Raw genomic sequence first — 16466 nt, forward strand, 5'->3', positions numbered from 1 at the left:
TATTCATGGCTATGAGCAGTGTTCGACAAATAATTATAACCACACGCCCGTGGCGAGTCGATTTAGGCCGCTGGCGAGCCGTGCTGCGGCTTTATGAATTCCCTGCTCGGGCCCAATTTTTTTTTTTTTTAAATAAATAATCCCCCCTCCCTGATTGGGTTAACGCAGGGAAGAGGGCTGACAGGCAGCTCTGGGTTAGCCCCTTCCCCTGATCTCCTCCCCCTGATCTCCTCCCCCTCCTGCCACTGATCTCTTCCCCCCCCGTCCGCCTCTGAAGGGGGTTCGCTTCCCCATTATCTCTTAGCATACTGCCCTTTCACTGCAGCCAGGGATTCTGGGTAATGACATACAAATGAGCACTCACAGTGTCACTTTTACTTTTTATCCATTGTAACATGGGACCCCTATAAACGCATTACACAGCTTTTCAGCACAGCCTGGGTTACAGAATTGCAGAGCCAGCATACCTACTCACAGACAGCTGTTTTGACCTTTTGGATCTGATCAGTGTGAGGTCGGCGACTGGCTCTGCAATGTGAAGCTGGTCCGTGAGTATAACATCCAAGATAAAGTTATTTTAAAGTACTCATTTCCTGGAGAGCGCCTCCTCTCTCCTGTGCCTTCCCCTCTCTACCAAGCCCCCACCCCCTCTGCCCCTTGATCTTTCTCTGGTGTATAAATGTTGTGACAGAAGGGAAATCTATATATTGCTGCACTTCTAACTTCCCTTTTTTTCTACCGTATTCCTTGAAAAAGATTGAAATATTAAATAGAAATGTAGCAAATGTTTTGCATGGCTGGGAGTCGTAATGTTATCGTTACTGCAGCATGCTGTACATTTCTCAGTGGAATGGATTTTTTATTGAAAAAAGTTCAATGCAATAATATTCATGTCCCTATACAGACACCATTTGTACTGCTGCGGCTGAGTTTATTCGAGCATTTGCCCGTTCTCGGCCGCAGCAGTAACCTGGCGCGCGCCGGAGGGTGCCGGGCGCGCGCCGAAGCAGCGGAAGAGCGCCCTCCGATCGGGGCGCTCTCCCTCCCGCTGCCGGGTCCGCCGGGTCCCCCGGAACCCCCTGCCGCCGTCCCCCACATCGCGGGACACCAGGGCTCCCTCGGGGAGCCCTGGACGCACGTGCAGGGGGCGCTGGCACCCGATGACGCGTGACCGCGCATCGGTGACGCGCGGCACGCCGAGGGAGTGGGGCTAGCAAGCCGGGGCATCCCCCGGCTTGCGGAACTAGCCCTGCTCGGATTAAGTATGTCGGTAGTGTATATGTTTTGCTCTTTAAAAAAAGGAGCTTGCAAGGATCATAGGTTGCTGTGTACCAGGGCTGGCCTACTCCAGTCCTCAAGGGCCACCAACAGGTCAGGGTTTCAGGATATCCCTGCTTCAGCACAGGTGGCTCAATCAGTGGCTCAGTCAAAGACTGAGCCACTGATTGAGCCACCTGTGCAGGGATATCTTGAATACCTGACCTGTTGGTGGCCCTTGAGGACTGGAGTCGTTGGCTGAGCCACTGATTGGGCCCCCCGTGCAGGGATATCCTTAATACCTGACCTGTTGGTGGCCATTGAGGCGTTGGAGTTGAGGTGACCTGTTGGAGTTCACCACTCCTGCTGTGAACTATTGATCGGTCCATAAACACCAAGAAATGGAGAGATACTCACGGATGCATTCTGCTGGGGAGAACCTTCCATCGGGAAGACATTCTCTCTCCCCACCATCTTTTCCATCCAGCGTTGTAAATCCCTTGAAACACTTGTATACTACTTTCGCTCCAGTCAAATATGTATTTAGAGTTTTCAAAAGTTTAGCATTGTCCACTTTGACTCCATTATTGGGACATAATTCTAAAAAAAAACAAAAAAAACATAACATAACTTGCCCATCATCTTTAAGATTTTACTTATCTTTACTATACAGATGCAGCCTGATGGATTGTCACATAGCCGGCCAGGAAACCGCAGATGGCAACTGCCTGGCACCCGCCTGCTTACGGAATCCCCGCGACCAGATTAATGGCCCATCAGGATTCATACGGTCGGGGGTCCCAGCGCCTGAATGAGACTCACGCTGTGTGAATCCCACTGGGCTGCATCTGTCTGTAAGAGACACACAGTGAGAGTGAGAGAACCAGTTCCTCTCCCTGCGCGTCTCAAACAGGGAATCGTGCTGCTTTTATTTTTTTTTATAAAGATGGAAGAAAATACATTCAGCGCCTGATATACAAGTGCCAGTGTGGTGTGACAATTATCACACAATTAGAGGCTCCAACCGTTAGGTGTTCAGGTAGAAAACAAGTGTCCTAGTTGCACCAAACGAAATTCAATGTAGATGGATTCCAGGTGCATGAAATAGAAGAAAAATAACACACAGCATAATACTTTATGATAATTGTGACAGCACAGAACGTAATGCTAGATGATAGTCTCAGAGGAAATAGGTGAAAATTACAGGTAAGTGAAACAGAGAAAAGTACATTGATTAAAAATAGTATAAAAACAGATAAAATACAATGTGACCACAATAGTGCAATTTATAATAATATCTTCCAATGGCAATCCGCTACAGTGAGTAAATGCCCTACTTATGTATGAATGTATTTTCTTCCATCTTTTATGTGACATAGGTAGTCAATCTTATATTATTTGGCAGCCGCCCCTCACTAATTTATTTGTGAATATTTGGGTTATTAACTAACTACCGTAATTAGTATCATTATATGATTGTTAGCGCTACATTATCCTTTTTTGCACTTTTATTTTATTTTAATAACATAGTATAGAAGCAGGGGGTCTCTGGAGCTGAACCGCATTCCTTTCAGCCTCGGTGACCCCCTGCTTCCCAAGTTACAAGCCCCGGTATGGAGTGCCAGTATTTCCTGCATGTTTAAATGTCCCGGTCACATGACGTGGGAGAATTAAGCATGCAGACAGATACCAGCACCCCATACTGGGGCCTGTAACTCGAGAAGCAGATGATACATGCATGCACAGATACATACACTAATACATGTTAAAGTGTTTATATATATATATATATATATACATATATATATATATATATATATATACAATAAACAATTACAATAACTCACTTATTTAGTATGCGTTTTACTGCTGATCGTAGGTTATACATTAGTTAATATCACTTACTTAAACATTTTGGTTTAGGAAGCCATCCGCCTTCAGTACATCTAACTTTGCCAGACTTTGATTTCGCTGGGGTCAGAAAACCCTTATCACATATGTAATAAATCTGATTATTTGTTCTTTGTGGGAACTCATAAGAAGCATAATAAGGACGTCCATTTTCTATGTCAGGTCTGTCACACGTTTGGGCTGCAGAGAGAAAAGAAATATACAAAGGGGCTTATTCTGCCAGCTCCGCGATCCCTGATCCGTGGGATCTGACATTGAGTATGTTTAGGAATGTTTTCATTCCCTGTTTTTATTAACTAAATAAAAATGCGTAATGAACGACTTCCTTAAACCAAACACGAGGTTATACGCGGGAATTTAAATCTTTACTCTGATAAAAGCTGTCTGCGTTTTCTTACCTGGATTATTTTGCTGCGCAGCGCAAGATCCAAAATACACAAAGATAAAAAGAGCAGGTCCCAGCAAAGTCATTTGAAAGCCGGTCTAGCAAAGCTGAAGCAGTATTGGGCGGTGTACCTGTGTATGTTATGTCAGGCTGGGGTGGCAGGACTTTTAAACCCTTCCACTGACGGATTTCGACATCTAGAAGATAATGGAAATACCTCCCTCAGAAATTAATGATTTGTTTGTACAGTACACGTTTGTTTAGAGGCTGTGGCCCATTTCTACTAAGCAGTATTCGGTTGTAAGACAATCAATGGTGCTGGTCGACCATGGAAAATTTAGTTGGCATATTATGGCTGCTTTTTCCCTTCAACAAAATCTTAATCATCGTCATAAACACATTCAAGAGAAGTATCATCAAGTTCGATAGAAGCATTCATATCAACATAAACTAGGTTCAGAATCAATCAAAGAAAGTTCAGTCCGCGCTCTTGCTTCCTAGTGTTGCAGAAATTAATTATTCTCCCTCCTCTTGCTGCTACTATGGCTTGAAGTGGATCCCCTCACTCCAAAAAATTAACTCCGGTGGAAGACCCCGCCGGCGAACAGAATGACCAAGAAAAGAAGCACAGGAGCGCACCAAGGTAAGGAAAATTTGTAAATGTATTAAACAATAAGGCAATAAAATAACTTACATGTAAGTAAGAATAAATGAGTATCCAGGTCAGCGAAATGTTCAACAGATCGGCATCATCATCAGTCAGACAGGGGGGCAATTTCAGTTCCGTTTATGTGGAGATCCCGTGCGCTGGGATTTACTCTATGGCACTTGCTGCAGGAATCGCCTCCGCATGTATGCAGGTAGTGGAGTGGTATCCAAAGATAATGCACATGTGTGGAAGGAAAGCCCCCTTGTAGGCGTCTGTGGATGCCTGTTACGATGGAAAATCGTGACCGGAAGTGTACACAACGGTGTAAACTGGCCCCCAAAGATGGAATAGGGAAGCTAGTTGCACAGTTCACTCGCTATTTATCCCAAGGGCAGTATAAAGGTCACAGCGTCATCCCTTAAGTTTGGAGGAAAGGAGATTTCACCAGCAACAAAGGAAAGGGTTCTTTACAGTAAGGGCAGTTACAATGTGGGATTCATTACCCATGGAGACTGATGGCAGATACAATAGATATTTTCAAAAAACACCTTTTTAGAAAAGAAAGGTATACAGGGATATACCAAATAAGTAAACATGGGAAATATGATGATCCAGGGAGAAATCTCATTGCTAATATTTGGAGTCAGAACGGAATGTATTTTCCCCTTATGAGATATCATTGGATGATATATCGCTGGGAGTTTTTTGTTTTCCTTCCTCTGGATCAAAATACTGTAAACACAAATATAGGATAAAGTATCTGTCATCTAAATTTAGCATAGGTCGAACCTGATTGACATACGGTATGTCTTTTTTCAACCTGATCTACAATGTACAGTAACAATATACTCACAGGACGCACATTTAAGTGTGCCATTGTCTCATTTTGGTAATAGGTGGGTGTTACAAGACTGAGCGCTTTCTCTTTGGACATAAGCCATGGCTTATGTAACTTCATGGACCTGGGTCTTTAAGGTTATCGTACCAGATAACATTTCTATATGTTTAGTGACATGTGGAGGTCTGAATTTCAGGAATCCGGATGGGTGGCTCACCTACTGTAATTATTTATAAGAAAAGGTTCAAAGATTGACAAATATTGACTATTTAATGTGTTTTGTACAGTAGCTCGAGCAAAGGTAAAGTCAGTAATAACCAGGTTTCCGATACTCAAAGCTCGTGAAAAACAGAACACCCATAAAATAAAGCAGTTGAACATTGAATTAATTACTATATAATTACTGCTGTGCCAGCCTTTATTCTAAAACTTGCCTTGGAAAATCTGGGGCAATAACCAACATGACTCAGGTACATGCTGGGTACATGCTGCACATTTCAGTGACATTTCTGCAGAAAGACTAATGGCCTATCGAATTAACACAGCAGGGGTCCCTCAGTTTGAATGGGACTGCCAGGATCCCCGCTTTGTTATTCCGATGGGCCATTAGTCTGTCTGCAGAAATGTCTCTGAAATGTGCAGCATGTACCCAGCATGTACCTGAGCCATTTTGGTGATTGACCCAGATAAGTTTTAGAATACTCGTTGTCGCACCTGTAGATTGATCAACCCAATCTGCCTCTCTTTTTTGGACCCAAATCTTCAAAGCGACTTGACGTGATGTTTATTTAACTTAAAGTCGCGTTGCTCCTAACTGTGTATCGTCTCAGGACAATAAAATGACATTAAATCATGCTTTTCCCATAGCCAGTATTGTGTTAATGTTAATGGGCATTAGATATAATGATATGCAAATGAGGACTTAAAGCTGCAGTTCAGTCAATATACTGCATGTGTGTTTTTTTTAATAAATCAGTTCTGTAGTAAGAAAAAATACTTTTAGCATTTTCTGTTTTAAAAAAAAACATCTTTGAAAGACCAATTTTCTTGTATTCTATTTTAACAGCCATTTGCTAAGGCACTGCCCCTTCATGTCCTGTCACAAGCCCTGGCACACCCCCTTGTCAGCCCTGCCCTCCCTCTAGCACATGTCAGTGCAGGAGTGCTCATGAATATTCATGAGCTTCCACTGACGGACTGAAGCAGAATATAAACAGATCCCTTCACTAATGATGTCACCAAATTTCGCCGATCAATACATGGAGAACGAATTGACCTGCAGCTATACAGTTTTTTAGGTAATTAGAGATTGCCCACATGAAACTATTGATGTAAAAAAAAAAAAAAAAAAAAAAAAACTGAACTGCAGCTTTATAATAACGTGGCATAGCCACTAAAGTGCAATAAGGCTAAAGCGGGGACTTACTGTAATGTGAGTTAGTTAGGTCAGTAGCGTTACTACCACCCAGACCCTGAAGTAGGGCTTTTACAGTGTTATTTCCGTGTCTCACTGTGAGTTAAACCCCTATTTCCAGGTCTGGATGGGGGTAAATCCACAGTGAGGGGATATAACTAACATAGCGTTATTTCCCTCTCTCTCATCATGAGTTAAACCCCTATTTCTGGCTCTGGACGGGAGTAACACTAATGCTGTTGCTACAAGAACATGGTGGTAACCCTATGCTAATGACGTAGAACGGATGTTGCTTCTGCATATAATAATCTTTGAGGAGACACGGTAATCTCAGGGAACATCACGCCCGCTCCAGGCTTAGGTAACGTCCCATTATGAGCCCGGATTTCATGGAGCTTTATGGATCCAGCTCTGTGATGGGTATCACTAAGAAAAGATTGTCCGAATTAAGGTGCAAAACTCACTGAACTTCAGGTTATAATGTTTCCAAACAGTTCATGCATAAAACTAAGGAAATACATTTTGCACTGTGGGATCTGGCCAAGCTGTGGGGGGTAGTTAACCTTTTAGTCTTAGTGATGGTCTTTAGTATAAACTGTCATGTGTCTCAAGACCATCTGAGAGCTACAGGTACATCTCAAAGTTGTAGGATGGATGAGTGTTGCTATATGCTACTTTGGAGCCCATGCACTAAGCGCCAATAAAAAAAAAAATTACCGAGCAGTTGAAATCTCCATTTTTAACAACATTGCTATCATGGAATGTAGAAAGCCCCGAATACCTGTAATAGCAACATTTGCAAAAATGGCTAGTAGCATTGGACGTGATGATCGCCTCTCTGAAAAGGGCTCACCTGGCGATTTCTTTCTGCTGCAGAGAGAACCCTGCCTCTCCCTGTGCAAATCTCCCCCGAAATTAATGTTTTTTAATATACATTTTATTACTAGTTAGATGAGCAGGGGATCTCCAGGGGCATAACCGCATTGATTTCAGTCACATCCTTAAAACCACATGGCTTTATCACATAGTAATACAGCCAATGGGATTGAAATTCAAAAGGATGTGATGTTACTTTAAGGGATGATGTCACATCCATTTGAACTAATGTAACATATCACATGGTGCAGCAACCAATGGGATTGTCTTCAATCTCATTGGCAGAAAAATTGATTTAGCCATGTGGTTTTAAGGATGTTACTTATCTCTCTTGGATATGACGTCACATCCTTAACAAAAAAAAAAGGAGGCGGGCACATGATACAGCGTTCAATCAGATTGGAGCTGTACCATCTGACCAGAAAATGTGACATCACAGGCCATATATAAGGCCTGTACGACTCATTTTACCTCAAGAAGACGATGAGAGAACATTGTGTTCTGGATTTGCCATGGAATTTTGGATTGACAGATGAAGAAGAAGATTAAAGAAAAGAAGAAAATAATGACAGATGAAGAAAGAAGACGGTGATAAAAGAAAGATTAATTTTGTTACATGTTCCAGATCTTAAAGGTGAATGGCATAGGATTGACTTTGATGACGTCGCGGTACGAGAGATTGCAGAAACGCCGGAATTCGGAGGGTCAACGCTTATAAAGGTTAGAAAAATATTGAATTTACAGTATGTAATTTTATTTTTACAGGTTTTTTAATTGTGTAGCCCTGTTTCCCCCTGAACACAGAAAGCTACCAGTGCTGCCCTTTTACCTGTTGGCTCCCAGGAGCCTAAGCTTCCACCATGGAGAGCCTGGAGTGATCTACTTATAATACGGTGCAGCGCCTCCACCTGTGAGGGATCCCAATGGAGTGGGAGGAGCCTCTCACAGGACCAAATCACAATGAACACACACACTTGTAAAATGAAATGGACTTTACTGTACATAGGTAACTCTTAACTCGTAATGTGCTATACTCTATTATGACTAAGAGTACAACTGCCCACACACAATGCAAGGCATATCCCACACCGTGTCCACAGTACAACCCTTCCCACCCTGGTCCTGTGGTCAGCGCTGCCACTACAGTATGTGCACCATTGTTGGTGCACTTATTAACGATACCTGCCGGTCACGCTAACACCCGGGCCTGCAGATATCTTCGCAAAGGATCTGCCGATCCACGATCGCCTCCGCGACGTCCTGGACTCCGCTGCCGCGATTGTCCATTGGGGTGGCCCTCTATTTCTCTGACTTGGCCTTGTCCCAGACCTCTCTCTCTCAGGGTATTCAGCGTCCGCTGTGTCCCTCACTCTATTGACAGCACTAATGGGGCAGGTTCCCTATCCTAGGTCCTGTCCCTACAGCAGCCACAAACTAATACAATGTCTCGGGGCCTATCTGGGCCTAGGGGATTCTGGCCTAGTGCAGAGGTTACTTGCCTCTCTGCACCTCCTTCCCCTATCCTCTCCTGGCACCTACTGACACTCGTGCTCCACTGTCAGCTTCCTACTTCCCCTCTTCAGTGAACCCTCGAGCCTTATTGGCTGGCATGGTCAAGTGACTGCTACTAAGGCTCATGGGACTTGTAGTCCCTGCTCAGAGCCTTTATCTAATTGGCCCTGCTTCGCGCGCTTTGTCCTGCGCATGAGCGACATAATTCATGCCCGTTGCAACTTCTGGCACCTCTGCACATCCGTGGCTATGCGCAAGATGGTGGCGCTCTGCTACGGAAGCCGCCGGCGATGCGATCGCCCCACCGGTACTTCCCGCTGCGCAACGAGGTGCCTGCACTCAGTGGAGGGGGGGGCGGGGATCAGGAGGACCTGGTTACAATTGTATTTGTTTCTTTTAATGTTTTTCATTGGCCATTGACTGATAATGTATTAATCTGTGCCCCTTTAGGGTACAGATAAATATAGTGATAGCCAATGCATTTTTTGGCAAATAATTTTTTCTATTGACTTATTTTTTCTATTTCTGTTTATTGTTTGGATTAAATTGTTTTGAATGTGGTTGGCTTGTTTTTAGTACATTTTAGGATTGGTTAGCATTATTAATTATTTATTTGTTTTGTTAACTACTTGTTTTAATTAATTATTTGTTTTGCTAACTACTTGTTTTAATTAATTATTTGTTTTGCTGGCTATTGTTGTAAATGTATTAATTGTTTTGTTGGCTAATGGTTGTTTAATAGTTTGCTTGGATAGTTGTTTATTTAATTGTATTGTTTTGAAATAACAGAATTGTAATAATTTAGCTATTTTGGTGATAGATAATTACTTGTGATGTGTTCTATTGGGCTATTTAGTTCTTTTATTGTTGGGGTGTATAGATGCTTCTGTATTTATGTGATTATTGTGTATTTCTGGCCTTAATTATTTTTATTAGGTTGCCCATTTAGTGATGTAGTGGCTTAACATGCCCATATTATATGGGTATTATATACCACTGTGCCATCAATGGGTACAGGGTGGGTATAGAGGGTCTGGGGTTGGTGCTTAGGACTCCTGGATGGGTGGTGTGGGACGGGGGTTAACCCCTTAAGTACTATAGTGGTTATTAACTGCTAAGGTGAATAAAGGGTTAGGGGCCATTAGATTGTATTTTTTCTTGTATTCTTTCTGTCAGCGGAGGACATGGACCTGCAGTATGCTGTCGAGGATGCACTTTATGATGGCTGGGGTAAGTTGAAAGTTTTATGTACAGTACTTCATTTATGCTGGCTGATCTTAGATTTAAAATTGGGAAAATTAGCTATTATCCATATCTGGATAATAGTTATTTTGCCCATTACTGTACTGTGTGTGCTGGGGAGGGAGGTGTATTTATTGCAATGTATTGCACATATTTTTTGCAATAGGATTGGTACCGCAGGCCAGCGGGGACCCGCGGGGACCACCCAAGAACCCCCAGACACCCATGGGGACCACCTGAGGACCCCTGGACACCTGCGGGAACAACCTGGAGGCCCATGGAAACTCATGGGGACCACCTGAGGACTCCCGCTGGCTTCTGGTATCAATCCTGTGTATAAGAAAAATGAACAATGCTTTTATGTGGGGCCACAGGGGGTGGGTGGGTTGTGTATTGGTGGTTAGTACATATTGAAATGTTTATTAGGGCAGAGGGGGTGAGTGAAGGGCCAAGTACCCGCTTTACTCACCCCCCCCCCCCCCCCCTTACCCCCAATATAGCTGCTGTTGTTCCTTAAACCCTTCATTGCCTTAGCGGTTAACCGCTAAGGTAATGAAGTGGCCTCTAAATGCATTTTTATTGCATGTGATTCATGCCGGGGGCCTCCAGTGCTGATAATAATGGTTATCAGCTCTGGAGACTCCTGGCATCAATCCGATGTAGGAAAAATGCATTTTTTTCCAGGTCCCCTCTCGGCAGCTTTTCACCACCTTCCTCACCAACTTTTCCTGACGAGAGGATTTTGAGAGGAAATCTATATTCTAGCGCCGCAATTAGCCTCGATAAACTAATCTGGGTTATTAGAATTGCACGAGTTTGAAAATCTGACGATAAGTGGCTTATCGACGCTTGTTGGACGATTTTTTTTTATATTTGGAATTATTTTTGCTTAAAATGGCTTTTATCGGTGACTTATCGGGGCTTACTGAACTGCTGTAGGCCTTTATGGCAAAAAGGCGCATATAAGTGGCTTATTGGTGCTTAGTGCATAGGTCCCTTTATGTCATTTATACAGTAAGTAGTCCACCCATAACTTAGGATATGAGTTACATTAAGGTAATACATTAAAGCTCTTGTGACCTTTGATCTTACAAAAGAGTTCTGAGTTGGTCTTGCTATGGATGAAACTAGTGTTAAGTTATGGGGGGTTAGTTATGGGGGGATGGGGAATAAGCCCCTTGTTACGGACTGTCCATTGATAGGACATGCCCCCTAATAAGTTAGCGCATGGAATGGTCTTGCGGTGGGACACTCGCTAATTTAGACGTTTACATGGCCAGTAAGAGAGAGTGACCATTAGAATCAGGGGGAGGCAACAGTTTGGGCAGAGAGAGAACAGGTAAGGAAGAAATAGAAGGGAAAGTGCACAGGCTGAAAGTATGGTGTGACTGTGTGAATGGGAGAAAGAGAAAAATACAGAATGAAAGGAAAAGGGTGAAAGAGAGACAGAATGAAAGAATAGTAGATATTACGAATAAGAAACATTTAGAAATATTGAATAGATATATGAAAATAAGTACACTACATTAATGTATAGAAAGAGACATGTACTGTAGATAATTATATTTAAAAATGCCCATATATACAGAGTAAACACACATACAGTATATGAAATTTTAGTACGTAAAATATGTGGAAAGAGTATATATATATATATATATATATATATACAGTGTTCGACAATGCTAAATATTTACACGCCCGGGGCGAGTGGATTTAACCTCCGGGCGAGTAAATATTGGCCCAAGCAGCACACGTGTTTGTTTTTTAAATTTCCCTGCTCGCGCTGAAAAATTTTTGAAAAAAAAAACTCCCCCTACCTGAAAGCTGATTGGCGCGCGCCCCCAGGCTTTGCATGGAGCTCTGTTGGAGGGTAAGTACTCTCCAATCTCTCCATGCTGCGGCCCCTCTGCTCCTTCCCTGCCTCCTGGTGCCCACATGGCTCCCTACTCCCCACCGTGGCCCTCTGCTCCTGCCCTCTGCGCCTCCAACCTTGCGTTAGCTCTCTTGCCCCCTTCCCCTCCTCCTGTCCCCCTCCTCCTGTCCCTCGATCCACCGATCGCTTCCCAGGTCGGGAGGTCCCCACTGCTGCAGCCTGGTTGGCGTACGCGGGGGGCCCTCACCACGTGCCTCCCACCCACCCTGCCTCCTCACCCACTAAGCTTAAAATATGCCCGCCAGCTATCTTCATGACGGCGCATGAGGTGTGTGTGTGTAGGGGGGGGGGTGTCGGCCTGCCCCCCTCCATGAGCTTCATTCCACCGAAGAAGACGAAGCAGCCTGCAAACCTGCTTGGCTGCGCACTGCGGGACATGCCGGCGAGGGGAGCAGGGCAGTGGCGGCCACGGCGGTGCTGACTCTCCCCTGGGGTGCCCGCTGGGGGACACCTTGCCACGTGACACCCACCCTGCCACCTCACCAAAGCTTCTACTACTCCCGCGTGAGGTATTGGGGGGGAGGGGGATGTCGGTATGGGGGGGAGGGGGATGATGATGATCCCCCCCCGAGCGGGAGACGGGCGCGGGTGGGTGGGGGAGGAGCGTGGTGGTTGTGGTGCTGGTCGCGGCCTTTCCTCCCCCCCCTGTGTGTGTAGAGAGAGAGTGTGTGTGTGTGTGTGTGTGTATATGGGAGAATGGGTGTGTGTGGGAGAATGTGTGTGTGTGTGTGTGTGTGTGTGTGTGTGTGTGTGTGTGTGTGTGTGTGTGTGTGTGTGTGTGTGTGTGTGTGTGTGTGTGTGTGTGTGTGTGTGTGTGTGTGTGTGTGTGTGTGTGTGTGTGTGTGTGAATGGGTGTGTGTGTGTGGGAGAATGTGTATGTGTGTGTGTGTGTGTATATATATGGGAGAATGAGTGTGTGGGGGAGTACTTCTGGTGTTCCACAATCAGTCACCACCCCCCCAGTCAGTCACCCCCCCCGAGTCAGTCACCACCCCCCCGAGTCAGTCACCCCCCCAGTCAGCCACCCCCCTCAGTCAGTCACCCCCCCCCAGTCAGTCACCCCCCCAGTCAGTCAGCCCCCCAGTCAGTCACCCCCCCAGGCAGTCACACCCCCAGTCAGTCATCCCCCCCAGTCAGTCATCCCCCCCAGTCAGTAACACCCCCAGTCAGTCACACACCCCCCGCAGTCACCCCCCCTGGGTCAGTAAACCCCCCCCCCCAGTCAGTCACCCCCCCACAGTCAGTCACCCACCCCTGCCCCAGTCAGTCAGTCACCCACCCCTGCCCCAGTCAGTCAGTCACCCACCCCTGCCCCAGTAATTCAGTCACCCACCCCGGCCCGTCAGTCAGTCACCCACTCTCTCTCTCTCCCCCACACTCTCTCTCTCCCCCCCACACTCTCTCTCCCCCCCACACTCTCTCTCTCCCCCCACACTCTCTCTCTCTCCCCCCCACTCTCTCTCCCCCCCACACTCTCTTTCTCTCTCCCCCACACTCTCTTTCTCTCTCTCCCCCACACTCTCTCAGTCTCCCCCCCACACTCTCTCTCTCACTCTCCCCCCCCCACTCTCTCTCTCTCCCCCCCTCTCTCTCTCCCCCCCCCCACACTCTCTCTCTCTCTCCCCCCCCCCACTCTCCCTCTCTCCCCCCCACTCTCTCTCTCTCCCCTCTCCCACTCTCTCTCTCTCTCTCCCCCCACACTCTCTCTTTCTCTCCCCCACACTCTCTCTCTCCCCCACACTCTCTCTCTCTCCCCCACATTCTCTCTCTCTCCCCCCCCCACTCTCTCTCTCTCTCTCTGTCACCCACACTCTCTCACACTCTGGATCTGGATCTCTTATTTACCCTATATATCTTAACTGCCTATACTACACCGAAATAACCTATACTGCTTTCTTCCAGATCTGACTCAAGCTTCACACGGAAGACATCAGAACCCCCCTTAACCCAGAAGACAGGTAGGGAACACCTCCCCTCCAATGTGTAACATTGCGGGAATGAGGGTACCTGGACATTGAGGGACTTCGGATCAGTTAAGATCCCAGACGGGATTGCTGCTTTAGATATTTTATTTTAAAGCGGGGTTGGGGGCGGGACTAGGGGCGGGGTTGGGGGTGGGACTAGGGGCGGGGTTGGGGGCGGGACTAGGTGGCGAGTAGATTTTTGTGGTTGGGCGAGTAGATTTTTGGGTGATTTATCGAACACTTTATATAAATAGCTAGAAGTTGTAGTAGTAAGGCAAATATACAGAAAGAGAATATATATATATATATAAAATACACAAAAGAAAAAAGAAAAGTGTCCCACTAAAAGCACTCAAGCAACAATAATAATGAAAAAATGTTTATTAATGGAAATGGAAAACAATAAACAAATATAAATATAAAACAATCCCCAGAGGGTCTCAACAGCTGTGAAAATATCAGGGTAATACTAAGATCCTAAGTAAATATAAAAAAACAGGATCTTACTACTCAGGTGAAAAAAAAGAAATAACCTCCTGAGATATACTGTATATATATATATATATAAAGACCGGCCGGTCAAAATAATATTATTACAACAGCTGTGTATACACATACAGTATATGAAATTTTAGAACGTAAAATATGTGGAAAGAGTATATATATATATATATATATATATATATATAGCTAGAAGGTGTAGTAGTAAGGCACATATACAGAAAGAGAATTTATATATATATATATATATATATATATATATATATATTTATATATATATATATATATATATATATATATATATACACACACACACACACACGTAATAAAATACATGTAAATGTACAGATATAAGAACATAAATATACGTACATAGAGGATAAATGTATAAATATAGATAATGGAAAATGTATTGAGCAAGAGTATTGTCACGGGAGACCAGGCATTTACACCTTTATACCGGGATCATAACACTAAGCAAAACCTGAAAGAAAAACAAATTGACATTTATTCCATAGAAACAGACGTTCACACAGTGGATTACAAAATACGGGAGAAAACACACTTACTGGGGGTATGGGCTGCAACACTAGCCTTTTCTAGTTGAAATAGTCCATAAAACAAAATCTTTAGGTTGACCGGTACTTGTCCCGAAATGTGCTGGAACTCGAATCGGCATGCAGTTCCAGATGCCACCGCACTTTCCACTCTGGAGGTGCTGAAATCCCTTGACTGGGAGCAAGTACCAAATACCCGGGTACTCTTTTTGGCTTGTTGTTCCAGCCGCGACTGCTACTTTCTATTCTCAGAACTTGGTCCCGGAATGTGGGACTTTCTCGACCTGAAATTTCTGAAGCCGGCTCGCTGCTATTTCTCACAGAGCATCTTTTTGAGATTTCGAATTTGCTGCTGCTGTTTTGGCACTTAGAATCTGGGGACTGAATTGGCTGAGACATTCTTATAGTATTTCAGAGTTCATTCATGAAATACTACAACCAATCCGAGCATGGGAATTTTACAACCAGCCAATCAGATGGCTTCCCGTCTTATGAAGTCGGGCAAACAGATCTTATTAATGGAACAAGGGACTGCGCAAATTTGCCACCTTAGCCACTTGTTATTCAGAAGCCACCCACGGGGCTAGTGTAACGTTGCTTACTGCAAACAGGATATGGACCCGCAGGGCAAAGGTAAGGAGTAATACCCCGACCTTGGCCTGGGATCAGAGGCCTGGGATGCAGGGGTAATCAGGTCCGGTTCCGAGGTCGAGGCATGCAGCAGGCAAAGGGTAGTCAGGTCCGGTTCCAAAGTAGACAAGGGGTGGTCAGATTCAATTCCAAGGTCAAGACAGGCAGCAGGCAAATCAAAGACAACAGAGGGACGCAAATCACGACACTACATCACTACGCACGGGCGCGCTTTACGGCCGGAGCGTGCATGTTGTTTCACTGAGGCCAGCTCGTATGCTAACTGAAAGCAGTTATATGGAACATCTTCTGCGGCAACTAATGGAGGATGAACTGTTCCTGGTAACCAGTTGTTATTCCTTTGGACTGTCTACGTGATCCAGGACGGTGCTTGCCTCGTGGTGGTGATTATTATCACAAATTGCATGTTTTTATACTAATTTTGTGATTGTTTTTAATCCCTCTCCTTTTCCCTATTTGTTATTAAATGTACAATATTACGCTATGGGGAGTGTGCTCTCTGTTTTCTTTTTGTTTCTATAGAATCCCCATTTTCCATCTGAGAGCAGCCTTGGACCCCTGGACTTTGTACTTTTGGTTTTGATCTATCCATCAGGACTCAATTTAGGGTTTGGACTTTCTTTTCACATGTATTTTTGGATTTAACATATCTATTTTTCTTATATATTATCATTTTTTGTTACATGTAATTAGAGTTTATTTTAGTTTGTTTTACACTGTTCACATTATAACATTATTTTATGATACACTATCCCATATATAGGATGCAAGTA

General features: G+C 44.6%; 1 protein-coding gene across 3 annotated transcripts in view; it reads right to left on the bottom strand.

Moving 5' to 3' along the window:
* LOC142503957 (complement factor H-related protein 5-like) overlaps positions 1-3710 on the bottom strand; it is a 38100-nt gene extending 34390 nt beyond the window's left edge. For 2 of the 3 annotated variants that reach the window (XM_075616964.1, XM_075616963.1), the window contains exons 1-3: positions 3567-3710; positions 3163-3348; positions 1675-1857 (exon numbers count right to left, since the gene is read on the bottom strand). In XM_075616964.1, coding sequence (XP_075473079.1) covers positions 1675-1857; positions 3163-3348; positions 3567-3639 — 442 coding nt within the window. In that variant the 5' untranslated portion in view covers positions 3640-3710. The remainder of the gene's footprint in view (positions 1-1674; positions 1858-3162; positions 3349-3566) is intronic. The other variant, XM_075616966.1, reaches the window with a different exon arrangement.
* Between the last annotated feature and the right edge of the window lie 12756 nt (positions 3711-16466).

This window comes from Ascaphus truei, chromosome 10 (assembly GCF_040206685.1).
Source record: "Ascaphus truei isolate aAscTru1 chromosome 10, aAscTru1.hap1, whole genome shotgun sequence".
Taxonomy (NCBI): Eukaryota; Metazoa; Chordata; class Amphibia; order Anura; family Ascaphidae; genus Ascaphus; species Ascaphus truei.